Raw genomic sequence first — 10445 nt, 5'->3', positions numbered from 1 at the left:
GCATGTCGAGGATTCCCCTTTGTGGAATCCCCATTTCTGAAGGTTGGCTCTGCATCTCATGGTGCCAGAGCGCAGTCTGTTCAGCGCCTTCCAAGTCGCCCAGTCTTCTGTGTGGTGCCAAAGCCGCGTCCCCAAGGCTGGCTCCCCTCCCTCCCTCCCTCTCTCTGCGCGGAAGTGGCGGGAGGGAGGGAGAGCTTCACCCAGTAGCTTGACACAAGAGGGAGGCCTTCAACCTTCCCTAAGAGACTCAGGCCTACCTCACACTGAGGCCTTCTCACAGACTGAGATCTTTCTCCCACTGAGGCCAATCAACACTGAGGCCTACTCAGCTACAGGCACACCAGCTGATAGAGAAGCTTTCAAGGGAATTCCTCAAGACCTTGGAAGGCTTGGGGGGGGGGGGACAATGCCCCATGACACAAACCACGTTCAGCCTTTACACTGACTAGAGCTTCACCCACTAGCTGGACACAAGAGGGAGGCCTTCAACCTTCCCTAAGAGACTCAGGCCTACGTCACACTGAGGCCTTCTCACAGACTGAGATCTTTCTCCCACTGAGGCCAACCAACACTGAGGCCTACTCAGCTCCAGGCACACCAGCTGATAGAGAAGCTTCCAAGGGAATTCCTCAAGATCCTTCTCACAGACAGAGATCTTTCTCCCACTGAGGCCAATCAACACTCCCGGGAGGCTGACTGACTGACTGACTGATGCTTGAGGGGGGGGGAGGAGGAGGAGGAGGAGGCGCCCCTCCCCTCCCTCCCTCCCTCCCTCCCTCTCCCTCCCTCCCTCCCCTCCCTCCAGTCCGCGCAGAGAGAGAGAGAGAGAGAGAGGCCGGCAGGGGGGCGCTGCTTTGGGCGGGCTCTCCTCCTCCCCCTCCTCCTCCCCCTCCCCCTTCCAACGTCACTCAACCAGCCAGCCAGCCTCCCAGTGGGAGGGCGGCCAATCGGGAGCCAGGCTGCGCCGCAGAGGCCCCGCCCACCCAGAGAGAGAGAGAGAGAGAAAGGGAAGAGGGACGTCCCTCAGGCCCCGCCCCCTTGGCCCCGGGCGGGCGGGCGGGCGCCATTTTGGGAGGAGGAGAGAGACAGGCTGAGGTGAGCGAAGGGGGAGGGAGGGAGGGGGGGGGAGGGAGGGGGAGGATTGAAAGGGGTGGAGTGTCCCCCTCCCCCAAGGAAGGAAGGAAGAGAGAGAGAGAGGCCCTCCCTCCCGCCTGCCTGCCTGCCTGCCTGCCTTTTGGCCAGCTGAGGAGGAGGAGGAGGGGGAGGCGCCCCGGCCTAGCAAGGAAGGCAGGCTACAGGTTTGGCCTACAACTCCCAGAAACCCTAACAGCTGGTAAACTGACTGGGATTTCTGGGAGTTGTAGGCCAAAAACATCTGGGGAGAGACCCACAGGTTGAGAAACACTGATCTAAATGGTCCTTGAGGGCCTCCTAAAGTCACTACGTAGATCTAGACCAGTGGTTCTCACCCTGTGGGTCTCTCCCCAGGGGTTTGGGCCTACAACTCCCAGAAACCCCAACAGCTGGTAAACTCACTGGGATTTCTGGGAGTTGTAGGCCAAAAACATCTGGGGAGAGACCCACAGGTTGAGAAACACTGATCTAAATGGTCCTTGAGGGCCTCCTAAAGTCACTACGTAGATCTAGACCAGTGGATCTCTCCCCAGGGGTTTGGGCCTACCACTCCCGGAAACCCTAACAACTGGTAAACTCACTGGGAAGGCTGGTAAACCCACAGCCTCCGTGCCTCCCCCCAAGGGCCGGCGGGGTCCTCTCTGCCACTCTGCGAGGGAGGGAGGGAGGGTCAGTCTCTTCACGGGTTCCATCGTGAAGACCTGAATCATAGAATCATAGAATCCAAGAGTTGGAGGAGACCTCCTGGGCCATCACCCAGTCCAACCCCATTCTGCCAAGAAGCAGGAATATTGCATTCAAACCACCCCTGACAGATGGCCATCCAGCCTCTGCTTAAAAGCTTCCAAAGAAGGAGCCTCCACCACACTCCCCCTGGGGCAGAGAGTTCCACTGCTGAACGGCTCTCACAGTCAGGAAGTTATTCCTCATGTTCAGATGGAATCTCCTCTCTTGTAGTTTGAAGCCATTCTTCCATTGCGTCCTAGTCTCTCTCCAGGGAAGCAGAAAACAAGCTTGCTCCCTCCTCCTCCCTGTGGCTTCCTCTCACATCTTGATACATGGCTATCATGTCTCCTCTCAGCCTTCTCTTCTTCAGGCTAAACATGCCCAGCTCCTTAAGCCGCTCCTCATAGGGCTTGTTCTCCAGACCCCTGATCTGCTTCCTCCTCCCTGTGGCTTCCTCTCACATATTTATCCATGGCTCTCATCATGTCTCCTCTCAGCCTTCTCTTCTTCAGGCTAAACATACCCAGCTCCTTAAGCCGCTCCTCATAGGGCTTGTTCTCCAGACCCTTGGAGAAAGCTGTGTTCCCCAAGGAAGGAAGGAAGGAAGGCTGGCTTTCCTGGCCGGAATCCCTCAGACTGGGTGGCGGGGAGTGCCCCCCTCAGAACCTGAGACTCGGAAGGAAGGCACCTGGGGAAGGCCCCTTCAGCCCAGCCCCAAGCCCAGGGCAGGCAGGCAGGCCTGTGGGCTCATCCTCGGAGGTGGGGGAGGGAGGGAGGCCTCCTGGGAAGCAGGGACAGTGCCATACATCCCTTCCCAGTCACTTCCCAGCAGGGCTTCTTCCTCTGGCCATTCCCAGTGAGAAGGAAAGAAAGAAAGAAAGGGTGGCAGCAGGTCACAGGAAAACATTACTTGGTATTATTTATCCTATCAGTTGTGCTGCATAGTTGTGCTGCATTTTTTGACAAACAGATAAACAAAACAAAAGTTTGCAAGATTGGTATTCTATTAAATGTCCTTTGACCAGTCTCTGTCCCCTTGGAGTGCTGCCTCTGGTGTCGCCACAAGGAGGTCCTCCCTGGTGCATCATGTGGCAGAAGGGCTCAGGGTGCCTTGCAGCAGGTGGTCAGTGGTCTGCTTTTCTCCACACTCGCATGTCGTGGATTACTCCACTTTGTGGCCCCATTTCTTGAGGTTGGCTCTGCATCTCATTGGGCCAGAGCGCAGTCTGTTCAGCGCCTTCCAAGTTGCCCCATCTTCTGTGTGCCCAGAGGGGAGTCTCTCATTGGGTATCAGCCATTGGTTGAGATTCTGGGTGTGAGCCTGCCACTTTTGGACTCTCGCTTGCTGAGGTGTTCCTGCAAGTGTCTCAGTACATCTTACAAAACTATATCTTGGGACATAAACATTGAGACATACAGATTCTATGCAACTACATTGTATTTACAACTACATGGCTAAGGAATAAAGGGGAATTACATGTTCACTCACCATTCACACACATGTACATGCCTCCGTCCTCATGCTCCCAAATATTATCCTATCCTTTTCTCCCTCCTTGGAGAAGAACACCTGTTTGGCCAGACCCTGCTTCCCTGCAGCCTCACAACACACACTTCCCAAACTTCTTTCCCTCAGAACAATGCCAAGCTTTGGCTATTGCCCCCCTCAACACTTTGACCTAAGAGAACCCCCCCCCCCCCCCCACTATCTTACACTGTTTCTCTATGAGTTCCCCATGCAAACAACCAACTCCTTTTATCTCCCCCTGAGTTTTTAAACCATTTCATTGGACGTGCGGCCCGCTCACTGTCATTGTGTTGTTTATTGCTTTCTTATGCTGTGTGTATATTGCTTGTTGTATTTATATGCCTTGTACTTTATTGTGATGTTGTCTGTTTTATTTTATTGTAATTTGTTGTTTGGGCTTGGCCTCATGTGAGTCGCCCCGAGTCCCCGTTGGGGAAATGGTCACAGGGTACAAATACAGATTATTATTATTGTTATTATTATTATTGTTATTATTATTATTATTATTAAGGACCAGATCCCTGTTTTCCACACAGCAGAGCCTGACTCCCTGCACAAAATCCCAGGCTCCAAAAGCGCCCTCCTTCTTCCTCTTCCCTTGAGAAAGGAGCCCCAAAGGGACCAGGCTGCTCCCGTGCACATCTCTGCCACTCTCCACAGGGACACCACCTCTCTCCTTCCCACGGAGCAGAGCATGGCGGGTGGAACAGACTCCTCAGGTCTGCCACACTTTGAGCATTATTAGACTGAGTCCTTTATAGGAATATCCAGCTGATGTCGCCCCAAAGTTGTAAATGAATGATAGGCATCTTCCATCCTGGCTCCATCTCCATTTCCTGGCCAGATGTTGACTCTTCTTGATTGGTGTTGACAAACACGGGGCTTGTGGTGACTTCCTTCTTAACATGAGGAATGTTGCAAACATTTCCTTAACTTGAAAGAACTATTCTCCTAGTTGTTATCACAGTTCATTTTTCAGTTCTCATTAGCAATATTTAATTACAGTTCCAGCAAGCAAGTCATTGCAGACCTTAATATTTTACTGGAGCTTCCCAAATTAATAGCCCCCTCCTTCCATTCATTCCCACACATATATAAAATTCACATTTATCAAATCTGCACATTGAATTCCTTATTTCAAAATGGGGTTGATCTATCTATTCCTGTGGAATGAGATCCAGGGTGGGAGGGAGAAAGAACTCTTGTCTGTTGGAGGCAAGTGTGAATGCTGCCATTGGCCCCCTTGATAAGTATTGAATGGCCTTGCAGCTTCACAGCCTGGCTGCTTCCTGCCTGGGGGAATCCTTTGTTGGAAGGTGTTAGCTGGCCCTGATTGTTTCATGTCTGCCGTTCCCCTGTTTTCAGAGTGTTGTTCTTTGTTTACTATATTTTATTTTTATTTACTGTATCTGAAGTGAACCAAGGGTACGGTTGTAATGTATTTAAATACACAAACAATTTTTTTAAAACTTGGCAAAAACAGTTTCTGTCCTGATTTTAGAGGTTTTTTTACTACTAGGAGCCAGATTGTGTTTATTTGCATGGTTTCTTCCTTCCTGTTGAAATTGTCCACGTGGCCAACAATTTGATGCTGCCACTAAAAAAGCCAATGGGATTTGGTCCTGAAATAACAGGAGTGAAGTGCCTAGATATCCAGGGAAGTCCTGCTCCCTCTGCTTTATTTAGATCACGTTACCTGGAATCACACTGTGTCCACTTCTGGGCACCACAACTGAAGGGAGAGGTTGATTCTGAGCTGGAATGTGTCCAGAGGAGGGCGACTGAAATGATCAAGGGTCTAGAGAACAAGCCCTATGAAGAGCGGCTTAAGGAGCTGGGTATGTTTGGCCTTCAGAAGAGAAGGCTGAGAGGAGACAGGGTGATAGCCATGTATACATATCTGAGAGGAAGTCCTAGGGATGAGCGAGCAAGCTTGTCTTCTGCTGCCCTGGAGACTAGGACGCAATGGAGCAATGGCTTCAAGCTACAAGAAAGGAGATTCAACCTGAATATGAGGAAGAACTTCCTGACTGTGAGAGCTGTTCAGCAGTGGAACTCTCTGCCCCAGAGTGTGGTGGGGGTTCATTCTTTGGAGGCTTTTGAACAGAGGCTGGATGGCCATCTGTCGGGGGTGCTTTGAATGCAATTTTCCTGCTTCTTGGCAGAAGGGGGTTGGACTGGATGATGGCCACGAGGTCTCTCCCAACTCTAGGATTCGATGAATCTATTTCCATTTGTCTCATTATTTGTATCCATCCAGTGTGTTTTTCTTCATTTCAAACAAGGTTATTATGAAAATACAGGTGAAAATATTTATTTATTTATTGTCTGTTGGGCGTCTTATTTCAACAAGTTTCCAATTAGATATCTTTTATAAGCACATACGCGTATTGGGCGACGCTCCCAGACAGTGTTGTTGTGGACAGGCTGAACGGTTGTGACTGCGGTCAAGGCCATTCTGAGGAAAGTGGCCCCGCCCCTGCTTTCACTTCCATCCACTTGATCCACTTCGAATCCCATTAATTACCCATCATTCTTGGTTGAGTTTCAGTTTGTATCCCTTAATCTGGAAATTAACAATTACGCTTTCCTCCCTCATTGGGGAGGGAATAGTCCTCACGCCTCAATCACTGGCCGATCCTTACAAGTTGGTCCTTTCGTTGATTCCTTGACAGCAGGGGTCCTCACACTTTGTAAACAGAGGGCCAGGTCACAGTCCCTCAAACTCTTGGAGGGCCGGATTATAATTCGAAAGAAAAGAAAACATGAATTCCTCTGCACACTGCACATATCTTATTTTTAGTGCGTATATAGATATATAGATACAGATATATAAAGTTATTAGTATTTCAATGGGAAGTGTGGGCCTGAATGGGGTGATGAAATAGGATTGTTGTTGTTGTTGTTGTTGTTGTGTGCTTTCAGACTTAGGTTGACCCTGAGCGAGGGCCGGGTAAATAACCTTGGAGGCCCCCGGGCCTTAGTTTGAGGACCCTTCTTCACAGTCTCTCCCGTCGTTTTCCTTTGAAGTTCATCAAAAACTCTTCTCTTGTATAAATCCCCCTTCCCAGGACTTTCCCCCTTTCAGGCTGTTTTGCATATGCTTATTTGGGCATTGTTGAGGTGGCTTCTATGGGAGGATCCCTCAGAGCAGATGCCCTTTCTTCCCAGGTTGGGATTTATTGCGTTGGTCACTTCAAAGACATTCCTAGGACATTCTTGAGCTCTCCTTCCGCTGCTGAAAACCTTTCCCTAGACTAGCGTTTCTCAACCTGGGGGTTGGGACCCCTGAGTGGTTCGTGAAGGGGGGGTGGTAGAGGGGTCACCAAAGATCATCAGAAAACACAGTATTTTCTCATTGGTCATGGGGGTTCTGTGTGGGAAGTTTGGCCCAATTCTATCGTTGGTGGAGTTCAGAATGCTTCGTGATTCTAGGGTAACTACAGCAACGACAACTCCCAAATGTGTATTTCCCCCAAACTCCACCAGGGGTCACATTTGGGCACATTGAGTATCCGGGCCAAGTTTGGTCCATCAGGTCCATCCTGGTTAGAGTCCACAGTGCTCTCTGGAGGGAGGTGAACTACAACTCCCAAACTCAAGGCCAATGCCCACCAAACCCTCCAGTATTTTCTGGTGGTCATGGGAGTTTGGTTCAATGCCATTGCTGGTGGAGTTCAGAATGCTCTTTGATTGTAGGTGAACTATAAATCCCAGCAACTACAACTCCAAAATGATAAAATCAACCACTCCCCCCATATTCAATCAATCACAATAACAACAACAACGGGCAGGCCACATATACCTATACCGAGGGGGTGAGAAGGGCGGGGTAGAAGTGCCGAAATAAATAAATAAATATACAGGATAAAACAATTAAAAGACTGTAATGAGATAAAATAGGAGCATGACATTTATGGGGAACTCATAAAAGGAGCTTTTCCACATTTCTCTTCATCCCAATAAAATCAATATGATGTTCCAGAATTAGGATTTCCCCATTTTTCCTTCTCTCGTTCCTTTTTGTCTTCCTCCATCCCTCTCTCCTTCTGAATTCATTCTCTTCTTTTCAAAGAACCATTGATTCCCACGGCTGGTCTCTGGAGATGTGCGTGAGGCCCCAGTGTCGGCCTTTCTTGGTATTTCCTTTCTCAACGTGACCCATGAAGGGGAAGGGGGAAATCTTGGAGGTAGAGGAGGTCTCTGGCTTCCATCCTTGATCTTTCTCTTCTTTCTTCTCCAGGGAAGGGAGGACTCTTTGGAGCGACCTCTTGGATGCAGTAAGGAAACCAATAATACAGGGAGAAGACATCCTCTCGAGGCGATGATCTTGCTGAATTCTTGACTTCACTTACAGATAACAAAGGAATAAAGAAGAGTCAAGTCTCTGTATTGGAATTCAACACCCGTATCATTCTTGACATGGAGGAGAAACCCTATAACTGCCTGGAGTGTGGAAAGAGCTTTACTCGGAGGGATAGTCTGCAGCAACATGTAAAGACTCACACTGGGGAGAAACCCTATTCCTGCCTGCAGTGTGGACAGAGCTTCACTCAGTGTTCAAATCTACATTCACATGAAAGGACTCACACTGGGCAGAAACCCTATACATGCCTGGAGTGTGGAAAGAGCTTCACTCGGAGGGATAGTCTGCAGCAACATGTAAAGACTCACACTGGGGAGAAACCCTATTCCTGCCTGGAGTGTGGACAGAGCTTTGCTGATAATGTAAGTCTACGTATGCATCAAAGGATTCACACTGGGGAGAAACCCTATAAATGCCTGGAATGTGGACAGAGCTTTGCTAGGATATCAGGTCTACGTTCACATGAAAGGACTCACACTGGGGAGAAACCCTATTCCTGCCTGGAGTGTGGACAGAGCTTTGCTCGTTGTTCACATCTACGTAGACATGTAAAGACTCACACTGGGGAGAAACCCTATAAATGCCTGGAATGTGGTCAGAGCTTCACTCAGAGTTCAAATCTACGTTCACATGAAAGGACTCACACTGGGGAGAAACCCTATAAATGCCTGGAATGTGGACAGAGCTTCACTCAGAGTTCAACTCTACGTTCACATGAAAGGACTCACACTGGGGAGAAACCTTATAAATGTCTGGAATGTGGTCAGAGCTTCACTCAGAGTTCAAATCTATGTATACATCAAAAGATTCACACTGGGGAGAAACCCTATAAATGCCAGGAATGTGGACAAAGCTTTGCTAATATGTCAGGTCTACTTTTACATGAAAGGACACACACTGGGGAGAAGCCCTATACATGCCTGGAATGTGGACAGAGGTACACTCATAATTCAAGTCTACGTAAACATGAAAGGACCCACACTGGGGAGAAACCTTATAAATGCCTGGAATGTGGTCAAAGCTTCACTCAGAGTTCAACTCTACGTTCCCATCTAAGGACTCACACTGGGGAGAAACCCTATTCCTGCCTGGAGTGTGGACAGAGCTTCACTCAGATTTCAAGTCTACGTACACATAAGAGGACTCACACTGGGGAGAAACCTTATAAATGCCTGGAATGTGGACAGAGCTTCACTAAGAGTACAACTCTACATTCACATGAAAGGACTCACACAGGGGAGAAACCTGTTACCTTTAATGATCTCTTAGCACCTAATTAACTGTATTGTTCCTACAATACTTAAGAACCTGCTGTACCTCAATAGAGTGCTCGCTACTAATGAAAGAACTCTACATGTAAAAATCCTGCAAGAGTATGTAAGTCACAACTTTAATACTAAGACTATTATTTATGTTATACATCAGTTTGGGGTGTTCCTTTACATGCCTATTGTTAGTATGGTATAATGTAATATACTAGCTAGTTCTTCTTTTATTTTGAATTTTACTAGAAAAAGATAAGAAGGCAGAGCCAAGTAAACAGGGAGATTAGCTGAGGAAGTATCGAAACTGGCCTGTACCCGGGAAACCAGTTGTACTCAGCCGGCACTACAGGTTACTTGGCTGTCCCTGACATCTAGAAACAACAACAATAATAAAGGACTGAAACTACAACCCTGTGGCAAAGGACTTACCCAAGAGTAAATCCACGTCAACTTCACTTGTATGAAGAATTTATATGTGCATTAATTTGTTTGTTGACTCCATGAAGACTTAAGAACAAATTCAAGACGGCAATAAGACTGTTTTTGAACTTCATTTGTATTACAGAACCAATACTACTACTACTGTACTGTTAGAGTAAGGGTTACCTATATGTACAGCTTTATGTTAAGTATGCATTATTAACCTAATTTGAAGTCTTAGTTATTCTTGAGAATCTTAGCAAGTTTGGAATAAAATTATGTGAGTTATACCACTTACTATGTTATGAGTATACTTATGTAAAACGTGGATAAATTGAATACCTATATGAGAAGTATTACACTACTCTATACCATACACCCTTTTTCCTGTCTAGGGGAACTATACATCCCAGAAACTCCCACATGCCAAGGTGTATTTTCCCCAAACCTCTCCAGAATGGGTTAGGTGCCATTGAGGTGGTGTGGAGAAGGAGGAAGAGCGGTCACTCTTTACCCAGGGAGAAGCGCAGCAGAGTACTTGTGACACTGGAGAAGGTTAGGTGTGGTAGTCTCCTTGACAGACCCCCTGGACTTAAAATTCTGCTCTTGAACACCAGATCCGTTAATGGTAAGACCTCTGTCATTAAAGACTTGATCCTGGATGAGGTGGCGGATCTGGCATGCATCACCGAGACATGGTTGGATGAGCTGGGGGGGGGGGGGGTAACCTTACCCAGCTGTGGCCACCAGGTTTCATTGTGCACCAGCAGGCTAGATCTGGGGGACAGGGAGGTGGGGTAGCAGTGGTCTTCTGGCAGTCCATCACCCTGATCATATGCACCGTTCCACAATCATCAAGATTCGAGTGTGTCTACTTGAAAGTTGAAACCCGAGACAGCCTGGGGTTCCTGCTGGTGTACCGCCCACCCCATGACCCGGCAGTTTCCCTGTCTGAGCTAGCAGACGTAGTCTCAAATTTGGCCTTAGCCTCTCAACAACTTATAGT

General features: G+C 48.2%; 1 protein-coding gene across 1 annotated transcript; it reads left to right on the top strand.

Annotated features, from left to right (window-relative positions):
- The first annotated feature begins 1042 nt into the window (after nt 1-1042).
- LOC132775222 (zinc finger protein 135-like) lies at nt 1043-9729 on the top strand. Its single transcript, XM_067467172.1, has 2 exons — nt 1043-1095; nt 7632-9729. The coding sequence occupies exon 2, from the start codon at nt 7811-7813 to the stop codon at nt 9032-9034; it is 1224 nt and encodes a 407-aa protein (XP_067323273.1). The 5' UTR covers nt 1043-1095; nt 7632-7810; the 3' UTR covers nt 9035-9729.
- Nucleotides 9730-10445: the final 716 nt, after the last annotated feature.

This window comes from Anolis sagrei, chromosome 4, assembly GCF_037176765.1.
Source record: "Anolis sagrei isolate rAnoSag1 chromosome 4, rAnoSag1.mat, whole genome shotgun sequence".
NCBI lineage: Eukaryota > Metazoa > Chordata > Lepidosauria > Squamata > Dactyloidae > Anolis > Anolis sagrei.
Note: the sequence above shows the minus strand (reverse complement) of the source record. Positions and strands in the feature narration are given on the sequence as shown.